Source organism: Hyperolius riggenbachi, chromosome 8 (assembly GCF_040937935.1).
Source record: "Hyperolius riggenbachi isolate aHypRig1 chromosome 8, aHypRig1.pri, whole genome shotgun sequence".
NCBI classification, from domain to species: Eukaryota; Metazoa; Chordata; class Amphibia; order Anura; family Hyperoliidae; genus Hyperolius; species Hyperolius riggenbachi.
The window spans coordinates 235,394,564-235,421,311 of record NC_090653.1 but is presented as its reverse complement, the minus strand read 5'-3'; the positions used below and the strand labels follow the sequence as shown (position 1 = coordinate 235,421,311).

The 26,748-nt window shown below is 45.7% G+C and overlaps 1 protein-coding gene across 1 annotated transcript in view; it reads left to right on the top strand.

Moving 5' to 3' along the window:
• The first annotated feature begins 7,217 nt into the window (after positions 1 to 7,217).
• The window catches only part of BCAP31 (B cell receptor associated protein 31), a 101,298-nt gene continuing 81,767 nt past the window's right edge, over positions 7,218 to 26,748 (top strand). Inside the window, exons 1-3 of the mRNA XM_068248357.1 lie at positions 7,218 to 7,325; positions 13,311 to 13,422; positions 19,432 to 19,532. Coding sequence (XP_068104458.1) covers positions 13,331 to 13,422; positions 19,432 to 19,532 — 193 coding nt within the window. The 5' untranslated portion in view covers positions 7,218 to 7,325; positions 13,311 to 13,330. The remainder of the gene's footprint in view (positions 7,326 to 13,310; positions 13,423 to 19,431; positions 19,533 to 26,748) is intronic.

The window sequence follows — 26,748 nt, the reverse complement described above, 5'->3', positions numbered from 1 at the left end:
CGTGGTCATTGCCATTTCACAGGTGACTGAGAGACCGCTCTCAAGAAGGCTGTGACCTCAGCTGTGTCACAGAAGGTGTATCACAGGAGTGAGCACCCAACATCACAGGGGTCTGAGTACTGCCACATAAGTGTGAGTACCGCCATTCCTTTCTCACAAGAGCCTAATGCTGGGAATACACGGTTCGTTTTTGCCTTCGTTTAAACCTTCGTTTCGATTGTGCCTTTTGTCCTTTTCGATCCCGAAATAATCGAACATACGGTTAATATCACCACCCACGGTTTCGTTTTTTTTTTCGATTCTGATGGTTTCGTTTTTCCAATGATCGAAGGCTGCAAAGAAACGAAACGAAAATCCCTTTTTACAGGGACGGACTAGCATAAACGAATATATAATCGATCTGAACAGCCATCAAGCCTACCAATGGCTCGATTAGATGGATAAAGAGAGATAATATCAAACATGTTCGATCACTAGTCGTTCGTTTTTGGGGTCTATTAATCGAAACTATAATGAGATTATGACTATTTTCACATACGTTTTCAACACTCGATTCGTTTACCGAACGAATCGAAGGTTTAAACGAAGGCAAAAACGAACCGTGTATTCCCAGCATAAGTGTCACAGCATGCCACATAAATCTGAGTACCATTCCTATCTCACAAGAGCCTAAGTATCACAGCATGCCACACAAATCGGAGTATCATTCCTATCTCACAAGTGCCTAAGTACCACAGCATGCCACATAATTCAGAGTACCATTCCTATCTCACAAGAGCATAACTACCACAGCATAGCACATGAATCTGAGTACAATGCCTATCTCACAAGCGCCTTAGTGTCACAGCATGCCACATAAATGAGTACCATTCTTAACTCACAAGAGCCTAAGTATCACAGCATGCCACATAAATCTGAGTACCATTCCTAACTCACAAGAGCATAAGTACCACAACATTCCACATAAATCTGAGTACCATTCATATCTCACAAGAGCCTAATGCTGCATACACACTGGCGACTATGGTCGTTTGAAACAGCTCATTAACGATCGTTCCGCCGACAATCGGGGAAAGAACTTTACCCAACGATCATTAACACGAACGACAAAAGAACGACATCGGGAAGATGGAAATATCCAACCTGACGGATCATATCTACCGACAATCGTTACAAAACTATAGTGTGTACAGACATCGGCCGAGAACGATCGTTACAAGGGCCAATGCACCTGCGTTGAATTCTGCCCAGCTTCAGTACTTCCTTTGTAGCGCGGCCGTAAAGATTGTTACATTGCTCATTTAAATTAAACTTTGTTTTCAAGTTAACAATCATATATTTGTATCTATTGTAACTCCATGTCAGTGTTTTTTTTTTTATTTTATATAAATATGTACGCAACATTTCCTTCTGATCGTTCTTTTCTGCGAGAACTATCGTTAAAATGTGTATGATGATCGCTGCATCCCATCGTTGCATTCCAATCTTTCCAATATCGTTCGTCTGGTAACTATCGTTCTTTGCAAACGATAGTTATCGCAAGTGTGTACGTAGCATTAGTGTCACAGTATGCCACATAGATCTGAGTACCATTCCTATCTCACAAAAGCCTAATGGCCCATACTCACGGGCTACAATTGTCGCCGCACGCCGACGTGGCGTGCGCGTGTTGCGGCGACAGGTCGCCCGTGAGTATGAGGCGTGCACCCCGAACCGTCACTCATCGCTGCTGTCACCAGGCGATTGGTGCCGCAACTGTCGCTAGTCCGCGTGTGTATGCAGACTAGCGACAGCAACCCAATAGCCGGAGCATTGAGTTTCCGGCAGGGGGGAGGAACATCGGCGACAGCTTCCGTCGCCATCCCTAGTCCCACTTCCGCGTGTGTATGCGGAGGGACCTGGCGACAAGCTGTCGCCAAACTGTCGCGCACAAGCTCCCGTGTGCTGGCAGTTGGCTGATGGTGGCAGTTGGCTGATGGTGTAATGGTTAAGGGCTCTGCCTCTGACACAGGAGACCAGGGTTCGAATCTCGGCTCTGCCTGTTCAGTAAGCCAGCACTAAATCAGTAGGAGAACTTTGGCAAGTCTCCCTTACACTGCTACTGCCAATAGAGCGCGCCCTAGTGGCTGCTGCTCTGCTCTGGCGCTTTGAGTCCGCAAGGAGAAAAGCGCAATATAAATGTTATTTGTCTTGTCTTGTCTTGTCTAGCGACATGCTAGAAAAGTAGCCCGTGAGTATGGGCAATAAGTGTCACAGCATGCCACATAGATCTGAGTACAATGCCTATCTCACACGAGCCTTAGTGTCACAGCATGTCACATAATTCAGAGTACCATTCCTAACTCACAAGAGCCTAAGTATCACAGCATGCCACATAAATGAGTACCATTCCTAACTCACAAGAGCCTAAGTACCACAGAATGCCACATAAATCTGAGTACCATTCCTATCTCACAAAAGCCTAAGTGTCACAGTATGTCACATAGATCTGAGTACCATTCCTATCTCACAAGAGCTTAAGTGCCACAGCATGCCACATACGTGTGAGTACCGCCATTCCTATCTCACAAGAGCCTAAGTGTCACAATGTGCCATATAAATCCAAGTACCATTCCTATGTCACAAGAGCTTAAGTGTCACAGCATGCCATATAAATATGAGCACCATTCCTATCTCACAAGAGCATAGGTACCATAGCATGCCACATAAATCTGAGTACCATTCCTATCTCACAAGAGCATAAGTACCACAGCATGCCACATACATCTGAGTACCATTCTTATCTCACAAGAGAATAAGTACCACAACATGCCACATACATCTGAGTACCATTCCTAACTCCCCAGAACCTAAGTACCACAGCATGCCACATAAATCTGAGTACCATACCTATCTCACAAGAGCCTAAGTGTCACAGCATGCCACATAAATCTGAGTACCATTCCTATCTCACAAGAGCATAAGTACCACAGCATGCCACATACATCTGAGTACCATTCTTATCTCACAAGAGAATAAGTACCACAACATGCCACATACATCTGAGTACCATTCCTAACTCCCCAGAACCTAAGTACCACAGCATGCCACATAAATCTGAATACCATTCCTATCTCACAAGAGCCTAGGTGCCACAGCATACCACATACATCTGAGTACCATTCCCTTGTCATAGACACCTAAGTAACACAGCATTAGAGTTGGGCCGAACCTCCGATTTTAGGTTCGCGAACCTGGTTCGCGAACTTCCGCGGAAGGTTCGGTTCGCGTTAAAGTTCGCGAACCGCAATAGACTTCAATGGGGATGCGAACTTTGAAAAAAAAAAAATTATGCTGGCCACAAAAGTGATGGAAAAGATGTTTCAAGGGGTCTAACACCTGGAGGGGGGCATGGCGGAGTGGGATACATGCCAAAAGTCCCCGGGAAAAATCTGGATTTGACGCAAAGCAGCGTTTTAAGGGCAGAAATCACATTGAATGCTAAATGACAGGCCTAAAGTGCTTTCAAACATCTTGCATGTGTATACATCAATCAGGTAGTGTAATTAAGGTACTGCTTCACACTGACACACCAAACTCACCGTGTAACGCACCGCAAACAGCTGTTTGTGTAGTGACGGCCGTGCTGGACTGGTGCGCACCATGGCGAGAGTGCAGGTTTTGGTGGCTTTACAGCCCATATGGTCGCCTGGCTGATGTAGCTGAATGACAGAACAGTAACTGTCCAGCTGATCAAATTTGGTCTGACCACAATGAGGCAACGACCTTATTATCGTGGGTGTGCCCCCCGAGACACTCATCTAGGCGCTGAACAGAACAGGTATGCAGTGGCGGGTTCACTAAACAGAACAGGTATACAGTGGCGGGTTCACAGAACAGGTATGCAGTGGCGGGTCCACTGAACACAACAGGTATGCAGTGGCGGGTTCACTGAACAGAACAGGTATACAGTGGCGGGTCCACTGAACAGAACAGGTATGCAGTGGCGGGTTCACTAAACAGAACAAGTATGCAGTGGTGGGTTCACAGAACAGGTATGCAGTGGTGGGTTCACAGCACAGGTATGCAGTGGTGGGTTCAATGAACAGGTATACAGTGGCGGGTCCACTGAACAGAACAGGTATGCAGTGGTGGGTTCACAGCACAGGTATGCAGTGGTGGGTTCACAGCACAGGTATGCAGTGGTGGGTTCACAGCACAGGTATGCAGTGGTGGGTTCACAGCACAGGTATGCAGTGGTGGGTTCACAGCACAGGTATGCAGTGGTGGGTTCACAGCACAGGTATGCAGTGGTGGGTTCACAGCACAGGTATGCAGTGGTGGGTTCACAGCACAGGTATGCAGTGGTGGGTTCACAGCACAGGTATGCAGTGGTGGGTTCACAGCACAGGTATGCAGTGGTGGGTTCACAGCACAGGTATGCAGTGGTGGGTTCACAGCACAGGTATGCAGCCAGACAGGAACAAGTTAAGCCTAACTAATCTTTCCCTGAGAGACAGTCTGCAGCAGCTCGCCCTACTCTCACTAACGCAGGCAGCACACGAGTGACCGTAATGGCCGCCGCTGCCTGCCTTATATAAGGGGGGGTGGGGCTCCAGGGGCTAGTGTAGCCTAATTGGCTACACTGGGCCTGCTGACTGTGATGTAGAGGGTCAAAGTTGACCCTCCATGTGCATTATGGGGCGAACCGAACTTCCGCAAAGGTTCGCCTGCGGGACGCGAACGCGAACCACGGAAGTTCGCATGGAACCGTTCGCAGGCGAACCGTTCGGCCCAACTCTACACAGCATGCCACATACATCTAAATACCTTATCAAAGATAAGTGCAAAAATGCATATTCTTTTAAAAATCGATCTGAAAATTGCATTGCAAAATCGCTAAGTACCTAGCGACTGCTATTTGCAGTGTGAACTAAGCAAGTAGTAACAGGAGACGACAAAAGTAATAAGAAAATTTAAAAAATGTTTAAAAGGAGGACAAGGGGTGGACTTAGCCCCAAGAGAAAAGCAGCCCACAAAAAAATTGTCAAAATCTCGTGCCTTCCTCAGCATGCAAATTCGCATATGTACTTAAAACAAATGTAAGTAAATGGGATTGATTACAACTGAATGCAAATTTCACATGCAGAGGAAAAAAAACTACAACAGCAGTGCAGCATAATTTCACACTTCATCTGTAAACTGCTTTATTTCCTGCTGGCCCCGTTCTCCATTGCCCGCCGTCATAATTCAAACCGCTGATCAGCTGTAAACTGCGGTTAAGGCAGCTAGTTTAATTGTAACAGCGCTTCTGTGAATAGAGAGTAAACAGAGATGTCACTTCCTGTACACAGAAGCGTACAGTGTAACTAGCTGCCTTAACCGGTGGGGGAATCACCAGTTTACTGCTGTCCTTCGGTTTGAATTACTGGTGTGTCGGCAGGCAGTGAAAAATGGGGATGCGTCTTTCTGGAGGAGGAGGGGGTCAGCAGGAGGTAAAGGTGGTGGTGGGGGGCAGAAGGACGGGACTTGCACAGCCACTAGGGCTTATTTCAGGGGTAGGTCTTATATTTCAAGCATGCTCGAAATATGGGATAGGTCTTATTTTAAGGGGATGTCCTACTTTTGGGAAAACACGGTAAAAAAAGCATGGTGCTTTCTTGATATCAAATGATATACAATAATAAATAAGGGATCATCAAAACTAATGAATAACTTAACAATATCGTAATGTGAAAGGGGCCTATAGGAGAATGCACTGGCTGTGCATTGTCACAGCGCACACTGCAACCTACTGTGCTCTGTTTATCATACTGAGCCCATTAAACGGACCCTGAGCAGTGGCTAAAAAATGAAATCTGGACTTACTGGGGCTTCCTCCAGCCCTCCGTAGCCCGCGAGATCCCCCGGAATCCTCTTCTTCGCACGTCATCACGATGGTCGCTGTAAGAGTCCTGCACGGTTCTCTAAAGACTGAACCGCACATGTGTAGGACTCTTACTGCGACCAGCGTGATGATTCGGAGGGTGCGCGTCAGGGGCACGCACTGGCAACTTCAGTTGAAGACCCCGGGTTACAGAAGCCTCCAGCGGGACCATGGAAAGGAAGGAATGGAAGAAGAGGTTGGCAGGGTACCTCGCGGGCTACGGGGGGCTGGAGGAAGCTCCAGGCAAGGACAGATTTCATTTTTTAGCCACTGGTCAGGGTCCCTTTAAATCAATAGCGAGTGTGAACACTGCGTTTCGCTTCCATGGGGGCAAAATGGGCCATTGCCCAGGGCCCCCTAACTGGCTGCCAGGTTCTCCCCTGAATGAATTGTGGTCCCCAGGGCCCCTGTAGAATATTCAGCAGCAAAGTGAACCTGTCCTTCTGGCACGCTATCGCTTGATCCAAGCTGATTATGTAGCATGCCACTGTGTCACTGAAAAGAAGTGCAGGCGAGGATGAAGACAGATGAGTTTGCTCCAATGTCGAATGCTCTGCAGGGCCCCCACAATGGGCCCGCTTGTGGGGGTGGGGGGGGGGGCAAAAGATTGTGGGGTGCTATTTAGGAAGAATGCGGACACTCGGGGGACAACGGACAGGTAAAGTATTTACGCACGAGAACCGGGGATCCATGTAATCTTTTGGGGACGGACAGGGGTTTTCCGTCGCATTCAATCGCACGCCGTTAGTGCCGCACACCCAATCAAACACAGTGGCCTGAGATTTTTCAGCATGTCTGATCGATACATGCAACCAATTTCGGCACCAAAATTTGGACGCATCGTCGATCGCTCTTGACGGCACCGGTTTTCATCTGATTCGATAATAATTATCAAATCATTTGGTCAATCGGCTGCCAAGTCAAGAAATTTAGAACATGTCGCATAGAGTGAGCTGTAAAAATGTCTGCACTGCAGCAGCACCAGGACCAGAAAAGGATCTTTGTCCTGAGCCCACACTTTGGGGAGTGCAGTCATGCTGGTGGTGACAGGAGGGTCAGAGTCTGAATCAGATAGCAGTATATGACCATGCTGGCAGGCTATTACAGATCGTGTAATGATAGAGAAATATGTACAAATACAACTATCGCGAGGGCGAGGTTATTACAGTGCAATGTGCGCCTCCTATGACAAGTCTCTCTGTACTGCAGATGAAAGCCACGCAACTTTATGGTCATGTGAGCCAAGAACGCTGCGCGCGGTGTCCGATTTGTAATAAAGTTTATCTAGTTTGCGTTTCAAGCCTCGCTTTGTCACTGCGCCCAGCTCAGCGGAAAGAGGAAGTGCATGGGTGTGAGTGGCCAGTGTGACTACGACTTCACCAGCAGCTAAGCTGACAGAGCAACTGGATTGGCACAGCAGGTGATGGCAGGCCTTGTAACTCGTGTGTCTGTTTTATGGGGGTACTATGCTGTATATCTATGCCTAGCTGTCACAGAACTACAAGTCCCAGCATGCTTTGCTAAAGCAGAGGCTAGCAGGATAGGGTGCTTCTGTGGCAGTCGGGGAGCCACAGATTTTATACCGTCCGATCCCACTCAAGAGTTTTTATTACCCAACCTTGTAGAAGAGCTCGAGATTGCGATCAGGGTTATATTATTGATACTTGAACCTAATGAATTTGGTAGTTATGGGTTCTGTACCTATGGAAGAGCCCTGGCTGGGTTCTGTCCCAGCCAGGGCACTATCTACATGGAGTTTGTATGTTCTCCCTGTGTCTGTGCGGGTTTCCTCCAGGCACCCCGGTTTTCTCCCACATCCAAAAAACATACAGATAAGTTAATTGGTTTCCCCCTAAAATTGGCCCTAGACTATGATAAATATGCTACATGATACATAGATAAACATAAGACTACGGTAGGGATTAGATTGTGAGCCCCTCTGAGGGACAGTTAAGTGACAAGACCAGTCACTTAAAAGCCAAAACCAGTTCAACTTACCTGGGGCTTCTTGCAGCCCCCTGGAAGTCATCCTGTGCCTGTGTGTTCCTTCCGAGTCCCTTCAGCCAGCGGTGGCGACTACCCCAAAGCTGGCGCCTCCTCACAGTGCTCTTGATGACGGGAGCGTTCTGTGCATGCGCAGAGTGCTTCCAGCAGCAGGAGCACGATCAGGTTATGTGCAGCAACAGGCCACACATGCACGACTGGCTAGCTTTGCTGGGGCTGCCACTGCTGGATGGAGGGTCTCAGGACAGCGAGGGCACAGGATGACTCCGGGAGGCTGCAGGAAGCCCTTTTTTTTTTTTTTTTTTTACACTTTAGTAACCCTTTAAAGGGAGATAAGTACCACTGCAATATTTCTTTTTAGAATGAACCTCCCCATGAGGGAGGCTCTTAACTAAGAGTGCTGTTGGGGGGGAGCATCATTACTTTGCCTCCCTTCCGTTCCCCTCTTCCGTTTGTGATGCGCCATTTTCTCCTTGGTCTTTCCACACTGACTGTAGTTCGTATGTTCCTGGCAGTGTTGTGAGCCGCAATGCATGCCAGGAGATGTAGTTCGCGACTGTGAGTTCACAGCCAAATTTGCGTTCACGGACTACATGTCCCAGCATGTATCACGTCACACGCACAACACTGTCGGAAACATACAAACTGCACTGCAGCTAGTCAGAGGAGAAGATGGCACACCTGAAATGGACGGGGGGGGGGGAGGGATCAGAGGAGCAGCACCCCGTAGGTAAATAATGAGGCTCCCCACTTGGTGATTTGCATTCATCTAGTGGAAATAGCAGTCTATATAGCTGAACTTGTGAACTCAGAATTTACGATACCTCTGTGTTAGTCCAACTCCCAGGTCTGTGAGCATGTTGTATGTAAACAAGTATTCTTATCTCAGCTAACCACCTCCCACCCCACTTGGATGTTCTGTTTCACTTAATACACACGGGGGACTGTTGTAGCTGTTGCTAGCACACAGGAGACGTGTGCGCAACAGCTCAGCGACAACTCCGCCTGAGCGACAGCTGTCTACACGACAGGCAGAGACGCGGCGTTTGGCCCCCCGCCGGAAGCTCCCTTCTAGCTGTGGGTAGCTGTCGCTAGTCCGCACATACACACGCAGTACGCGTGGCGGACTAGCGACGGTTGCTGCAACAGCTGTTGCCGGCAATTGGCCAAGTCAATCGCCTGGCGACAGCTCTTAGTAGCGACAGTTAGTGGCGCACGCCTCATACACACGGAGGACCTGTCGCCGCAACATACGCGTACCACATGTTTGTGGCGGCAGTTGTGCCCCTTGTGTATGAGCGGTTTTATTTATGCAGGAAAAGCTGTCATATGTGTATGTTTTAAGTTTTAATGTTCCATGCAAAATTTCATTGTAAACGGTAAAGTTAGAGTACTTTTTTAAAATATTGCTCTGTGACATCTCAGCATATTCCAAGCAGTGAAACTCTTAATTGGATTATTCTAGTTACAAAAAGCCAGAACATTATTGTTTATTTTAGTGTGTGGCCTTGACATTTGAAAGATGCTTCTGTGTGAAGACTGGGAGAAATGTAAAAGTCACATTACTGTAGCAATCTTTTATATATACATTTGCTCATTTATTACACATAAATATTATTAATTTAAATATTAATAATCAATACAGTCCTTCTAATGAAATAAATAATTATTGTTAAACCCTATATAATAGAATTTAATACTTTGAAATATATTTTGAAATGCTGGATTCTTCCAGTGATGATTTGAGACAGTAAAACCTTCTCAGGGGATAGTTTTGGTTCTGGAGAATTGTTGATGTGTTCTGGGTACAAGGCTGTCTCAGTTAGCTGAACACTGAAAGCTGATTGCACATGGTTTGGGAACCGGCGTCATGAAAAATAATAAAACAATATAAGGCGTTTTCCCAATTAGTTAAAAATTATGAAATGGTGACCTCTGCCGGTTGAAGTTATTATATTTATTCATAAGAAAGGCAAATATATAGAACATGATTTTATATTATTAAAATTTAATATGCAATTATTTCTTATATGATTAATTGTTTTAAGAAGAATTAGATAATAAGATTTATATTTAAATAAGTATATTAGAAGCCCCGTATGTTTCAATAAGCCCTAAATTGCTGAAGACTCTCACAGGTCTGTGTTAGTGTCAATTTGACCAATCTTATGTCTGGGAAAGTACCGAGACATTCCAACCTAATTAGCAGAGAACACTTTATCAGAAATGTGTCATGAATGACATTGTTTAGTCTCAATGTCTGGGGCAAAAAAAGTCAACCAGCAGACAAGATGGCTGGTGACGTCCATTTTTAATTAACTGCATCAGAAATGACCCTATATCAAATGTCAAGCACTCCAAATGACGTTAATTCCCACAAGATAAGGTAATTAAGGAATTCATAAATATTATGATTTAGGTATTCAAACATGAAGCTTTAGCCAATCAGAACCAGGGATTCAGGGAAATTCTAGATTAGGCAGCCATATTGCATCCAATCCCTATAAAAGTAGGAGCTGAAAGCTCATAGTTTGCAGAAGCCCAACAATCTCCTGAGAAGACACATGAGTCTGAAGCTACCTTCCCACAAGTGGTTCTAGATGCTGAAGAGATGACAGAGAAGGGGTAATATGCATAATATTCTGGTGATTACTTAATTCATTTTTCAGCATTAAGTTTTGTTAAGATGTTAGCAAGAAGTTTTTTTAGAAGCTATTTTTTTATGCTATTTAAGAAGATTACTACAAGTTTTACACAGCTATTATATACACAGCTTTTGATACAGATGAGACTATTTTTGATCTTATTCTACATAACACAACTGTTATATTCTTTTTTGAATGTACTTGGAAGATTGTTGAATGCTTGGCTATAAAGGCCTTGATAAGATGGAATACTGTTAGAAGGAAACACTACTTGGAACTGTTCATATTTTGTATATATGCTGTATGATAAGCAAATACAATTTTTTAATATAAAATCATATACTGAGTGCTCTGATTCATTTCAAGGTATACCGTCATCTATAATTACTGTAATAGAGGGTTCAGACCCCTCTATGCCGGATTTATATGATAGCAACGCTGGTCCTTTACTGAGTTAGCAATCATGAAAAAGGCAAGAACCGCTCAGGTTTTTAGACAATCCTGATTTAAAACTTCTAGTGAAAATGTAACTTAACCCTCCTGTCGGTTCATTAATTCTGCCAAATAGGCAGAAATAAATTTATTTTTTGTCATTTTTTATTTTTTGGGTTACATGTAAAGCTACCAGGGTGGTAGCCACATGAAACAACACTAGAGGGCGCATGTGTCCCTCTAGTGCGATCGTCACCAGCATAAATAGCAAACAGGGGAAAGCGTATATAACGCGTTCCCCTGTTTGGCTTTTCCTGTCGCCATGGCGGCGATCGGAATGAAGTCATGGACGTCAGCCGCCTCCAATCCAGCCCTTAGCGCTGCCCGGAAGTCATTGGTCCGGGCAGCGCAGGGCTCTGGCGGGGGGCCCTCTTCCGCCACTGCGTGCGGGCGATCGCCGCGCGGCGGCGGCGATCAAGCTGTACGCATGGCTAGCAAAGTGCTAGCTGCGCGTACAGCACTTTAAATGGGGCCTCTGCGGCGGCTTACCCCAAGCTCAGCTCGGGGTTACCGCTAAGTAGGTTAAAAAAAGGTTTTGGTTTTTTTTATACATACCAGGGGCTTCCTCCATGCAGATCATTCCCTTGTAGCCATCCAAAGCCTCCTTGATCCTCTGGTAGCAGCATCATCCTCCTTGGCCAGGAGCGTTCTTCGCGCAGGCATAGAATGCTCCCTGCCGTGGGCCATCTTGGTTACCTTTGAATGAAGCTAATCCTGACATAATTTCCTCCCTCTCTCTTTTTTTCTCTTTTTGCTAATTGTGCATTTGCTACCAGCCCTCCTCTGAGTTTTCAGACGCTGCAACTGAAGTCTATACTATAAAGTGAACTGTTTTATGTCATTAGGAGGGGAAAATGAAGGGAAGTGGAGTAATATATTCTAGATAAAAAAAAAACTTCCAGCATGCAACTGTTTTGCCAGCTGATGGCAATTAAAGGGCCAGTGCTGCTAAGTTTTGTGATAACACCAAACCATAACATCAAAAACAAATTTTGAATGCAGCATTAGCATCTTTATAATTTAATACACTCAGACCAGTTGCTGTTGAAATTTGATTTTTATGGTGACAATCCTGCTTTAAAGTGAACCTGAAGTGAAAGGTTTATGGAGGGTGCCATATTTGTCCTTTTAAATAATACTAATTGCCCAGCTGTCCTGCTGATCATCTGTCTCTAATAATTTTAGCCATAGACCCTGAACAAGCATGCAGATAAGGGGCTCTGACTGGATTAGCTGCATGCTTGTTTCTGGTGTTATTCAGACACTATTGCAGCCAAAGAGATCAGCAGGACTGCCAGGCAACTATTTTTGTTTAACCTCCCTAGCGTTCTGGACGAGCTGAGCTCATCCAGAGACGCTAGAGGGCACCGCTCAGGCCCCGCTGGGCCGATTTTGATTATTTTTTTTTCAAACACGCGGCTAGCACTTTGCTTGCTGCGTGTTTGCCCCGATCCGCCGCCACCCGACGTGAAAGAGCCCCCCCCCCCCCCCCCGCAGACCCCGTGCGCAGCCTGGCCAATCGCCGCCAGGCTGCGCTTTAGGTTGGATTGGGAGTCCCAGTGACGTCACGACGTCAACGTCACTCCGTTCGTCGGCATGGCGACGGGGAAGCCCTAAAGGAAATCCCGTTCAGAACGGGATTTCCTTATGGGCGTGATCGCCGGCGGTGATCAGAAGGGTGGGAGGGAGAGAGGAGGAAGGGGAGAATCATGTTGCTAGCGCTAGGCTAGCTACATGGTAAGGAAAAAAAATCGGGCGAAAAATTGAAACGCCCAGCAGGTTAAAAGAAAATAAATATGGCTGCTTCCACATCTCTCTCAGTCCAGGTATCTTTTAGTGTTGCACTGTGGGAGGAGCAGAGGCACAGAAGAAATTATTTGACGTGGTCAGCTTTTTGGCATCCTTCAGTGTGTCTTTGAAGCTCTCTACTGTATGACCCAGTGTCAGAAAGCAGGGTATAGTTATGGTGGGGGTTTTTTTTACCCACAATAGCACTAATTTATGTTTGTCTCTTGTCATTCCATTTTAATAAAGTAGTCAACAGCTATGGAGAAAGAAGGCGCAGTGTGTGGCAACAGACAGGGTGGGGATCTTATTTGCAAGCCAAATAATTCTGACTATGTTAGATGATCTTCCTTTGCCCTGCTCAGTCTTTGCATGTCTTTACAATCTCTAAACAGGGAATGGCTGCTGCTGTAGTCGTTTCTGCTGTATTACGGTAGTTGCTGATGTCCATTCATTTCATCTTTGAATGTCTTCTGCAGGTCATCAGAGCCAGAAGAAGATGAGTTTACAGTGGACCGCAGTGGCGACTTTCCTCTATGCAGAGGTGTTCTTGGTGCTGATTCTGTGCATCCCCTTCATCTCACCCACCAGGTATCACATGTTTGCGCTTGCTTTAATTAAGATACGTTAATAAGAAACCTTTTTCTCTTAATCCATTTGACATTAAATGGTTATTTAAAGGGAACCAGTCACGAAGCACCCTCATGTATTTTACCACATATATCAGTGGGAACATTAGAGAAAATGCCTACCCTGCTCTCTGTTTCATCCTTCACTGCTCTGCCTGCTTGTTATCAGCCCTGATAAAATCCCCGACTGAGCATTCAGTCTGGCTTTGTTCAGGAATCACTATAGCTGAGCCTGTCTTCTCTGGTGTCTTTTCAAGCCCAAGCCTGCCCCCCTGCTTGCTTTGCTCAGGAATCATTATAGCTGAGTTATTATAGCAAAGCCAGACTGAATGCTCAGTGGGGTATTTTATCAGGGCTAATAACAAGCAGGCTGAGCAGTGAAGGATGAAACGGAGAACAGGGTAGGTGTTTTCTCTAATGTTCCCACTGATATATATGGTAAAATACATGAGGGTGCTTCATCTCTGGTTCACTTTAAAGGTGCCTATTAACAGTAAAAAACATTTCTCCAAATGCGATCTTTTGATGCGGTTTTAATGATCGAATTGTATAGAAAATTTGCAGTTTTATGAAGGCAGTTGATGAGGAACGATTCTTTGGTCGATTGCTAAATAGGATAAAATCGATCCGAAAGTTGGATTTTATGATTGTATTTGAAGAATGTGAACAATCGATAATTGCTTTCCGGTTAGTTACGATCGTTCAGATCACGTCGAAAGATTGCATTTGGTGGAAAAATTGTACCATTAATGGACACCTTAAGAGAAAACAAGAATCAGTTTAACTTACCTGGGACTTCTTGCAGCCCCCTGGAGTCATCCAGTGCCCACGCCATCCTTCCGAGATCCTCCAGCGAGCAGTGACGACCCCTTCAAAGCTGTCATGCATGCACAGCCCTGATCCATGTGCACACACATTCCTATTTCCAGGAGCGCTCTGCACATCTGCAGTAGCAATTTTCCCATATTGCGCACAGAACGCTGCCATGCATGGGGAAGCAGTGGGGTTTTCGGAAGGACACGGCAAACACAGGATGACTCCAGGAAACTGCAAAAAGTCCCAGGTAAGTTAAAGTGAACCTCCGGACTAAAAATCTACTCAGCAGAACTGAAAAGGCTTGGTGTTTCTTTAACAGTTTCACAGCATCAGAACTTTGTTTTTCTTACCAAAGCATCATTTTTAGCTGCATTTTTATCTAAGCTCCACCCATCAAAGAAAAAAGCCCGGGCTTTTTTTCCCCTAATGCTGTTTAGAGTATGATGGGATTTCCTATGTTGTTCACGTTGCCTAGCAAGTGGGAGAGGCGCTCAGGACACAGGAAAGTTGGAACCCCCCTGTTCTGCCCACCAACAGAGCTTTCTGTTGGTGGGCTCTGATTGCTGCTGGCATGTTTAGTTATTTTTATTTTTTTAAAGATTGCTATCTTTTTGTTATTTTTATATCACCCCTCCCCCCCGCCAGCCAATCACAGCGATCAGCTCTCACAGACATCAGCCTATAAGAGCCAATCGCTCCTTAACCTCCCAAGGGGACAGCCGAGTGACATGTCCCCAGTACAGTGCTGCCGTGGATCGCAGTGCTGTACAATAGATGGCGGTTTCACCGTCGGTAACAGTCTCCTAGCGGCGATCGCCACTGGTAGACTGATGACGGAGAGGAGATCCATCATTCAAGTGGGGATGCACGCGCGATCCCCAGCAAAACACGCCCAACAGGACTATACGCCAATTGGGTGTCCGTTGTTTGCTCGATTTCCACCTGTCGATTTCCCGAGGACTGACTGATCCCTGGTGAGTTCCCCCCTTGCCTGTGATGTGTTGAATGCTCACCTGTCCTGCCAACGCAAATCCTCGCCTCTTCCGTTTCTTAGCATCATTTTCAGTTGTCACCCACCCCAAGCCCCATTACCACGTGACACCAGCACATGCTGAAATCTGTCTATAGTGTGTGGGCAGTCAATAGAAAGGGATCTATCTGAGGGTGGATCTGGTGGCCTTGATTATGCAATCTTACCACATCTACATATTATTGGGCCCAACAGACTGTTTAGGTAAGCTCTGCTACATAGAGGTAGTAAGTAAAACTAAAAGGGATAAAGCCATATAATTACATTTAATGGACAACTCAAGTGAGAGGGATCTGAAGGCTACCATATGTATTTCCTTTTAAGCAATACCAGTTGCCTGGCCATCCTGCTGATCCTTTCCTTCTAATTCTTTTTGCCATAGACCCTGAACAAGCATGCAGATCAGATGTTTCTGACGTTATTGCGAGCAGCATGGTGGCATAGTGGTTAGCGCTCAGCGCTCTCGCCTTGCAGCGCTGGGTCGCCAGTTCAAATCCCAGCCAGGAGTATGTATGTTCTCCCTGTGTCTGTGTGGGCTTTCCTCTGGACACCCTGGTTTCCTCCCACATCCCAAAAACATACAGATAAGTTAATTGGCTTCCCCCCCCCCTATATTGGACCTAGATAATGATACATACATAGACATATGACTATGGTAGGGACTAGTGTAAGCCCCTCTGAGGGACAGTTAGTGACAAGACAATATACTCTGTACAGCGCTGCGTGATATCAGAATCAATTTATTTTGCCAAGTAAGTTTGCACTTACAAGGAATTTGTCTTGGCAGTTGCTTAACAAACACAAACGATACAAGGACAGACAGTATACAGTAAATATATTACAAGTCAAGGACAGTATGTGAGTATAGTGGCAGTAAGCAAGGTGAGAATTGTTCATTTTCAGTTCTGTGCTGATTACTTTCGAGTCCTAGCAGCTCTAGCGTGGTTCTGCATTAAGCATGGCTACCGTCTGAGGGGAAAAAGCTGTTCCTGTGTCTAGAGGCTTTAGTTGCGGTTGACCGGATTCTTACTCCTGAAGGCAAGAGCTGTAAGATGGAATGAGAGGGGTTAGAGGTGCTATATAAATACTTAATTAAATAAATGTCAGATCTGACTGGGTTAGCTACATGCTTGTTTCTGGTGCTATTCAGACACTACTGCAGCCAAATAGGACAGCCAAACTGGTATTGTTTAAAAGGAAATAAATGTGGCAGCCTCCATATACCTCTCACTTTAATTGTCCTTTGACAACTTTTTTTCAGTTCAGGGTTTCCTTAAAAGCATCAGCCCAGGTTTTCTGGAACCCTCAGTGTCTCCAGCCTTAGTAGATCAGGAACTGTGTAACATGCGGTGTACTGCTCTATGCGGTGTGAACCAGCACTAATATTTGCAGAGACTTCAGCTGTAACAGCATTGATCATTGTCCAGCTGCTATTTCCCCAGCAGCAGGGCAGCTTGTGGCATTTTCTCAGGCTCGGCTGTAGTATTTTGTAGGTGAAAAGTCCACCGGCTCCACATGGCTTATGAGTCACCCCCTGGTGGTGTAATCCTTGTGCAATCCCCACCACATTGCATTGCTCCCTTCCAGATCACGGACTATTGTGGATGCCTGAAAAGGTTTTTCTGTTTGGCAGGCATACAATCTGATTATGAAGTTTCTTCAGCCAAGTTCAACTGTACTAAGGGAACAGTCACACTTGTCCATGCAAATTCTGCGTTCGATTTTCCACAGGTCCGATTCTGTGCTTAGCAATTTTCGAGTTTTATATGTGTATTGTTTTTGTTTTGTTTTTTGTTCCCCCTTCCCCCACAATTTTGCCTTTTTGTTATCCGATGTGAGATGAGATAGACATGTGTATGTACAGTGCCAAGTTTAAAATAACTATACTGTTTTGTTTTTTGTTTTGTCTGCCTGAAAGAGTTAATATCGGGTGATATTGGGACAAGCGACTAAACTCCTGGCGCTGTCCCCCTTAATGTAAAATATTCCCGCCCGGTGCAGTATAGTTTACCTTTTCTATTCCTCTGCTGGCTCCGGGCTCTATCCGCTGTACGCATACATGTGCCCTCATGTGGGTGCCAGAGTAACGTGGGTGCCTGTGTGAGGTCACATGGGGCCCGGAGCCAGTGGCGGACACAGACAGACAGGAAAAGTATATTGCAATGGGGGAGGGGAGGACGACGACATTTTACATTGGGGGGCAGCATCGAGCTGGTGAGGAGGCAGATGCAGCGTCACTGGGTCGATTCCTGATCGATATCAGCATGAAATCGATCTGGCCTGGGATGGCTCCAGTCCCTGTACCCTCCCATCTCTCTCTCTCTCTCCCTCTCCTTCTCTCTTCTCTCTCTCTCTCTCTCTCTCTCTCTCTCTCTCCGCTTTTTTTTTTTCCTTTCTTCCTTTTCTTCCTTTCCTATCTTTCTCCCCTTTTTTCTCTTTATTTTCTGAGGTATGAGTTAGCGTACTACAGTTAGCCAGATTTAGCTGGTTCATGTTGTTATAGCTTTGCCTGTGATGTGAAGCGTGCTGTATGGGCACTATTTATCCTTTGCTCCTTGATTGACTACATATCTTGTATAAGCTGTTTATACTTTTCTACAATAAAAATAGTTATAACAAGAAATTGACCTAGAATCGGCTTGCGCTGCATGGGCAGGCTACAGATCTCTCTCTGATCTCTCTTGGTCGATCTGCCCATACATCACCTGATGTATGGGAACCGTTAGAGGATCAGCAGGACAGCCAGGACACAAGCATAGTTTAAAGAACAAATGTTAGCCATACAATGTATTAATAAAAAAAACAAGTAGATAATTACTTGCTCTACTTACTTAACAGATGTATTGCGCTGTCCACAGTTTAATTCAGATTTTACGACGTTTGTAAAATCCAGTGACTTCTGGTTCTGGTGGTGGCCATCTTGGATCCCATATGCTTAAAGGACTCACGAGGCGAAATACTAAAGAAAAAAGTTAAATGCCTGCATGATATTTGAATGCACGGAGGACGCCATCCGTGCCGTTCCGCCGGGTCCCCGCTGCTCAATGTCCCCCCGGGCCGGCTCCCGGCCCCACAGCCCGGGTTGGGCTCTCCTGCCTCCTCTAGAATTGCCACTGGAGCTGGCCGCGGCTGTGCAGTCTGCTCAGACGTGAGTGCGGCTGCGCAGCTCTAGGGCCTCCCCCCGATCCACCGTGGGTCGGGGGGATACCCTAAAGCTGCGCAGCCGCATTCAAATTTCATGCAGGTATTTAACTTTTTTTTTTTTTTTTGTATTTCGCCTCGTGAGTCCTTTAAGTATTCCCCTGGCATCCCCTCTCCTCCCCGCACTATTGCAGAGCAGGGAGTGATAAAGGCAGCGCAGACCGACTCACCTACTAATAGTTCCAAGCACTGAAGATCCCACCACCGGAGGTAGTGCAGAGAGTATAGATGGGAACTCCAGCGTGTGGAACCATAAGGAGGTGAGTCTGTGTGTGCTGGCTTAGTCCCTCCCCGCTCTGCTCTGTAATAGTGCGGGGAGGAGAAGGGATGCCGAGGGGGCATGCAGTGGGAGAAAGATGAGGCCGGAGCGCGGACATGGCACGTTGCAGGAGGGGGCCAGAGGACAGTGTCAGGGGACAGCTTCTGGCCCCCCTTCCTGCGCCCTAGCAGCTGGCAGTGACGAGAGTGACAGACTTCAGCAAATCAAGGCTGAATTTGCATGTGACGTCACTTCTCTTTTGCGGCTGCTACTCTGCGTACCACATTAGAGCTAGGGGGCATGAGGAATAAAAATCAATTCGCAAAAAGGTGAGATTGATTTTAGACTTTTATATTGCCTCTTTAGCATCCATTTTACTTGTAGAACCTTTGTTTATGCCTAACAGTTACTCTTAAGGAAATAATTGTCAGCCTTCATATTACTCTCACTTCAGTCGTGCTTTAATCCAGCTATGTCTCTTTTAGCTATTGTCCAGAAAATTTTTAGGAACCAAATCTTTGTGTGCAGTTCCATTTAGAATGGTGCATTGTTGCTTTTTAAAAAATGCGTTGCAGCATGGGAGATTACATTCAGGGCAGCTGCAGCTTGGTGTATAGTCACTAAAACTGTGATTTTACTATAAAATGTCCTCTTTATTTCTGCAGGTGGCAGAAGATCTTCAAGTCTCGTTTGGTGCAGCTAACAGTGGCATATGGGAACACTTTCTTTGTGGTCTTGATCGTAATCCTGTTACTGCTACTGCTAGGTAAGGAGTCCCCAGGAGATTACAGTATGTGTGTGTCTGGAGAAGAGAGCAAAAATGGAGGGGGAAAGCTGGCCATACACTGGCCCGATTTGCCGCCGTTTCGACAGCATATTCGATCACTGGGATCGAATCTGCTGCCAATCGTTCGCGCTACACACCGAATTTCGATCCATTCCGTCCGATCCCGTCGATCGCGCCGTGCGGAAAATAAGCGTCGATCGCCCGCGGATAAAGAGCGCATCGCTAGCGGCGTTCGAGTGCCCGACGACCGACGCAATAGAGCTGCAATACATTACCTGCTCCGCCGGCGCGACTCCCGGGTCTCCGCTCTTCTTCTCCGCTCTGGTCTGGTCTCCGGCATGCTTCCCTTCTTCCTGTCCCGGCAGGAAGTTTAAACAGTAGAGGGCGCTCTACTGTTTAAACTTCTCCCAGACAAGAAGAAGGGAAGCATGCCGGAGACCAGAGCGGAGAAGAAGAGTGGAGACCCGGGAGTCGCGCCGGCGGAGCAGGTAATGTATGCGGGATGGGGGGAAGCGGCGGCAGCACCACCACAGATTGTGAACGGTTTCAGGCTGAAATCGGTTCACAATCGGTTTGCAGTAAAGGTAGCCATACGATCCCTCTCTGATCAGATTCGATCAGATAGGGATCTGTCTGTTGGTCGAATCTGATGGCAAATCGACCAGTGTATGGCTACCTGAAGAACTCGCTCAGGATTCACTGAGTTCGGTATACTTGCTTTCTTTAAAACAGAAGGTATTTGCGATAATTCAGTTTTAAAGAACAAGCGACACCCATGCTGACCTAGAAATAAAAAACACATATATAAGTAGATAAATACTACTTCTACTTACATAACAGATGTAATGTGCTATCTATGTACTGATTCTTGTGAATTTTATAAAGGAAAAGCAAAAAATCCTATTCTAGGCAGTGGCCATCTTGCCAAGCTAATGCTGACATCATATCTTCCCTGACTCTTGTTTTCCCCCCTCCTTTCTCTTGCTCATTGTGTATGCATTAGCTGCCCTCCTCCCAGAGTCTTCAGACACTCCCACTGAGGTGTATACTAGGAACTACACTGTCTTATCCTCCAATCGCTGAGTCACCTCAGCCTTGCTTGTAAACACAAGTGAGCAGAGGTGTTTCAGATAAGAAAGCTAGGCAGGGAAATGGAAGAGTAGGAATATATTATAGATAAAAATAACTCCCAGCATTCAACTCTTTGGCACTGTTTGGCGCTAGGCAGGGCTGTGGAGTCGGAGTCGTGGAGTCGGGCAATTTTGGGTGCCTGGAGTCGGGAAAAAATGCTCAGACTCCTAATGAATTTGTAACTGTAATTAAAATAGAAAATATGATAAAATGTTCTATTTCTCAGATAATAGTCATTAAAAATAATGTGTATATATACAGTATATATACAGTAATAGCTGTGCTTAGTCCACAAAAATGAAATAAACCAATCAAAATTAGTTACTTGTGCTGCTTCAATAAAGCAGTCCCCGTATTTTTAAGGGCAGATATACATATCTGGTTGTGACTGTATATATGATGTGTACACAGGAATCTCTTATATATACACTAAATAACATCTATGCTGTAAGAATAAAGCCTGATGTGTAGCTGTGTCACTAATAGAGATGGTCAATGAGATGGAAATAATTCTGCATTGATGCTGATTTATGCAAATGTATGCACTCCCTTTGCTGATGAATTCAAATAATTTGATATGTTGTTAAAATTTGGTTTGGTGACTATAAATTTAAAGGGTAACTGAGACGGATGAAAAGTAAAGTTTTATACATACTTGGGGCTTCCTCCAGCCCCCTTCAGGCTAATCAGTCCCTTGCTGTCCTCCACCACCTGGATCTTCTGCCATGAGTCCTGGTACTTCAGCCAGTCAGCGCTGTCCGGCCGCATGCCGCTCCCACAGCCAGGAACATTCTGCACCTGCGCAATAGTGCTGCACAGGTGTAGTATGCTCCTGGCGGCGGAGTGTGTGCATGCGCACTACGCCCGACTGGCTCAAGTACCTGGACTCATAGCAGAAGATCCAGGTGGTGGAGGAGGACAACGAGGGACTGATTATCCTGAAGGCGGCTGGAGGAAGCCCCAGGTATGTATAAAACTTTAATTTCATCTGTCTCAGGTGTACTTTGTTACACAGTAGTACTATACTCTACATATGCACTCCCCACAGAGCTGCAGGGAATCCACTGAGAATGCTGTGCACATTGAACACAGAGGTGTTGTCTGTTTACAATCTCCTCATTCCCCTGCAGAGTACCTGCACATCATTCTTACATGTACCCACACTTACATTGCCTAGGGCCTGATAGATGTTCTTTGTTCCGTTTTTGTACCTTTTTACAAGTACTCTTACCAAGGACTAGTTTTAGTCTAAAGGGAATAAATATAGTAGTCTACATATCCTTCTCACTTCAGTTGTCTTGTAAAATTCCTAAGCGTTGGCAGTTAAGAGACGAATTTCATGTTACATACTTTTAATCAACAGAATTGTAATATGCAAATTAGAGGAGGAGGAGTCGGAGTCGGTGGATTTTTGGACCGACTCCACAGCCCTGGCGCTAGGGCCAGTGCTCCTAAAGTATGTGGTTACTCCAAACCATAACAGCAGAAAAAGTTTTGCAAGTTTTGAATGCAGGATTAGCATCTTTATCACTTAATACACTCAGATCAGTTGCTGTTGAAATTTGATTTTTATGATAATACCGCTTTAACCACTTCAGGACTCAGCCTTTACCCCCCTTAAGGACCAGCACTGATTTAGAAGATCTGTGCTGGGTGGGCTCTACAGCCCCCAGCACAGATCAAACAACAGGCAGAGCGACCAGATCGCCCCCCTTTTTTCCCCACTAGGGGGATGATGTGCTGGGGGGGTCTGATCGCTCCTGCCTGCGTGTGGCTGGCGGGGGGGCACCTCATAGCCCCCTCCACCGCAGGATTCCCCCTCTCCCTCTTCTCCCTTCCTGCCCCGGAGATTGGAGGCTGCACAGGAACGGATCTGTCCTGTGCAGCCTCTAACAGGCTCCTGCCTGTCATGTGACAGCGATCCCCGGCCGCTCATTGGCCGGGGATTGCTGATCTAGTACAACGCTGCTACTGTTAGCAGCGTTGTAAAAATGTAAACACAGCGGATTATTTCCGCTTGTGTTTACATTTAGCGATCGGCGGCCCGCAGGCTATTCACGGAGCCCCCCGCCGTGAATTGACAGGAAGCAGCCGCTTGCGCGAGCGGCTGTTTCCTGATTAATTAGCCTGCAGCCGGCGACGCAGATGTGCGTCACTGGTCCTGCAACTACCACTTTGCCGACGCGCGTTATGAGTGCGCGGTCGGCAAGTGGTTAAAGGATACTTTTAGAGGACACACATTTTAAAAACGGGGGGGGAGCAGGTATGTGCAAGAAGCGGTCCACCGTTCTTTCCCCCGCCCCGTTCTCTTCTATCCCCTCCATTCTCTTCTACTTTCTGGTCGGTGAGTAGTGCGCAGGCGCTGTGCCAGTGGAGCATGTCCTTGATCCTGCGTCTGGGAATGCTCTGCGCACTATGTAGTCATGATGCAGTGCGCATGCGCAAAGAACATGCACGGTAAAGGATGCACTCTGCTGGGACAGCACCTGCACACTACTCGCCAACCTCTCTGACCAGGAAGCAGCTTTGCAGGGCCTTTAAAAGAGAATGGGGGGGGAAGCGGTGGGCATGAGGACCGCAGCCTGCTTCCCCTGTTTTTACAAATTGTGCCCGCTTTGTTATACTTTTAGTGAACAACTGGCTTCCCATGATGCATCTCTCCGGACTATGGAAGCACACACGTCACATCAACCCACCATGCATACAAGCCTGTTTGGACTTTCTGGTCCTCATCAGTGCATAACAGGGATTGATGTTGCTCTATTGGATAGGGCTTGGACCAGTGCTACAGAATACTCCGAAAACACATGGTGACCTAGAACCACTAGGTAAGTATACGGCGCACTGATGAGGACCAGAAAATCTGAAATAGGCTTGTATGCATGTTGGGTTAATGTGGCCCTGGTAAATATATTCGTTACAGCCTCACTATACACCTGCGGTTTAGGATGTGAGTCTGGCTTCAGGGGCATAAAGAGAAGATTTGCATATTCAGGAGCGATGAATCATGGGAAAACACAGTTGCCTACTTAAAGCTGAATAATCGCAAATACCTATTGTATTAACCCATTTGCAACTTCAAAGGAATGATCTGGTTTGAAAGAGTGCAGTGGTTTTAACCTCCGCCAACAGACCTTGTGATGTAAATTCTTGGAATGCTTTGATGTCTCCATGCTAGCAGTGGATATAGATACTTAAAGCAGAAGTCCTCTGTTATTGTCTCACACTGCCCCATAGTGACAAGTGGCCATTAACCCTTTCCACTTGGAGTTTTTTCCTAAAGGGAGTAGTTTCTACTCTGAGTTTTTTTTTTCACGGAAATGCACTCTTACTCTCTCTCCCATTCTTACATGGAACCGTAACACAGTAACATGGTATATTTTATTTTAAAGAACACATTATAACGTTTAATTTCATACCTTATTTGGACAGTTTGGTGTCTTCTATTGGCTGGTAGCAGAGAAGTTGGCCAAAGTATGGTACATATTAAAGCAATTTTCTGGGTGTAATCCTGGCCTGCGTGAGCAAGTTTCGCAATAATGGGTGGTTTTTCGCCTGCCACCTGGTGTCTTCCTGTCACTGCACGCTGTGCAATCTTTGGTGTTTCGATTGGGCATATTAGCAATAAAATGCTGGCTACCATTTTAGACGCTCCTCCATGTCCAATGAAGAAGGGCGGCCATATGTCCGCTGAGGCCTAGAGGCTTGTTGTTTGCGAACCAACTCAAGAATTAGGTTCTTGCGGTGGCTGATATGATCCTTTTGTTTAGCTGATATGATCTTTTTGTTCATGTGGATGCAACTGGTTGTAAATTATGAAGCTATTCACTACTGCCAGCTCCAACAACCAAAAAAAGGTCTTCCTCCACCACTTCAGTGACTTCCTGTTGAAAGAGTAACTACTGTTCTAATGAACAAATAGGTCAACCGCTCCCATGTGTTTAGTATATTCTACGACTGCTGTGGGCTTCTCAACATTTTCAGTCACTCTACCGTTGATTCTTCTCTGCTGTGTTGTTGTAGTAGCAGGGTAGAAAGTGCTAAGCATGTGTATAATACGCTTATCCTTCTATGCCAATACCATCTCTTCACTGTCAAGTTTCCAAGCACAAACTTCACAACTCTTCAGTTTCAGTTTTTTTTATTTCACTTGTAGACCTTTACGATTGGGCAAGAACGTTCCAGTTATGTGAATTTTTTCTTTTAGTAACTCTTGTGCCAATATGAGACTAGTATAAAATCATTTTGTAAATAAATGGTATCCATGTCCAGGAGTGGCTTGTTTCAGATTTATCAGCCATAGAAAACACTCGTAGCCCCCACTTGCTTGGTTTCTGAGGATTGTACATCTTGTACTTTGATGAAAGCACTATTAGTTTTAAAGGAAGATCAATTACTACATTCCTATGGGGTACAAATAGACTTTTTGCATCCTTCTTTTATATGCTCTGTCAAGTTCCTGACCTTCCAACCCCTAGTTTGAGGGCCTTCATGACCACTGATGGGTGGAGAAACATGTAGCATCCAATGAATCTGACTAAATCGCTCATGAGAAAAAATATCTCCAAAAAAGGGGGTGTAATTGATCCACCGAGTTGCGAAAAAATCCTGGATAGATTCCTTTCTTGCAGTGCCATCCTAAGAATTACTCCTAAGTATGCGTTTATTGCCTGCATAGTAACATCAGTCCAGCTACTCCAGATGGATCTGGGTGAAGGAGGGTTATTTTCTAACTTCCTTTTGGCATAATCATTTGTTTCATTAATAATTTCTTGTAATAGGGCCGGTGTAAAAAAAAAAGCTAAAAAAAACCCACTGACAGTTTCTGGAACATTAGCTGCAGGCAGTTGTACCCCTGCATTACACACAGTAAAGGGAAAATTCTGCAGCAAGCAGTCACTGGTAGGAGAGAAGCTTGCCCATTATCTGTGATCACCATCACCCACCCCACCTTTATCACCCTCCCACTTTCAGCAGCTTCCCCACCTTCATCAGCCTCATCAATATCAGTGTCATCACTGTAGCAATAATCATCATCATCAGTGACAGAATAGTCACTGTCATCACCAGAATCCTGCACATCTGATTCTGTGCTGCTGTCCTCCAGAATCCGCTGGGCCACCTCAGCCGCTGTCATTTTACTTTTACCTGCTGCAGTGGCTGCCATTGCTCCGCTCTGTAAGGAATCTGCAAAGAATCTTCAAGAAATAACCTGGAAGGGATCTGCAAGAAATCTGCAAGAAAGAACCTGCAAGGGGATCAGCAAGGATTGTTCAAGAAGTAATCTAGCAGGAAACTGCAAAAAGACCCTGCAGAAAAGCTGCTACAATCAGCAACAAAAAAAGCAGAATTGATTCTGCCACTTCCTGCCAGCGCTGATCGTGCACTTCCGGTTTAGGGGAGGGGGATACCACCTGTGTGGGCATGTAGTCTTACATGCCCACTAAACATGGGGAGAGAGATCGGACTTTGCTGGGGGCCAGATGTGCTGCAAACCGCCGCTGAAATAATTTCCCGCATAGCGGGACATACGACAGGAATCGGGAAATTTGCAATGCTATGCGGGACATACGAGTGGAAAGGGTTAATACACATTACAGCAGTACTAATTAGTAGCAAGGAAAAGAAACCCCCCCAAGCATGTGATAAAATAAATTGGCCTGAAGCACTTGCGAGCCTCTAATTAAATTGGCTACTAAAGGGTTAAGAAGGCAAATTATACTCTGTGTTGCTTTTAGTAGGAGGGCTCTCATTTAGCCCTTTATTCTTTCCCAGTGGTTTTGAATCACCATGACCTGTCTGGGAATTCTGCTGAGGATTCAGTAAATGTTCTTCACAAATGGGCTTACTTTTCCCCAGCCAGTAATGGACTGCAAAAGAAGGTCTAAACTCTTTTAACCCTCCTTGCCTCTTTTTTGTGTATTTTTTTTTCATTAGCAATTAGCTCAAAGCTCATTTGTATAGATATCTCAAGGATTGGTCCACTTAAAACAGATGCACAGCTTTTTCTTGCGAACACTTGAGGGTTAACTTGCCCTGTAACCTGTGTTAAAGTGGAATGAAA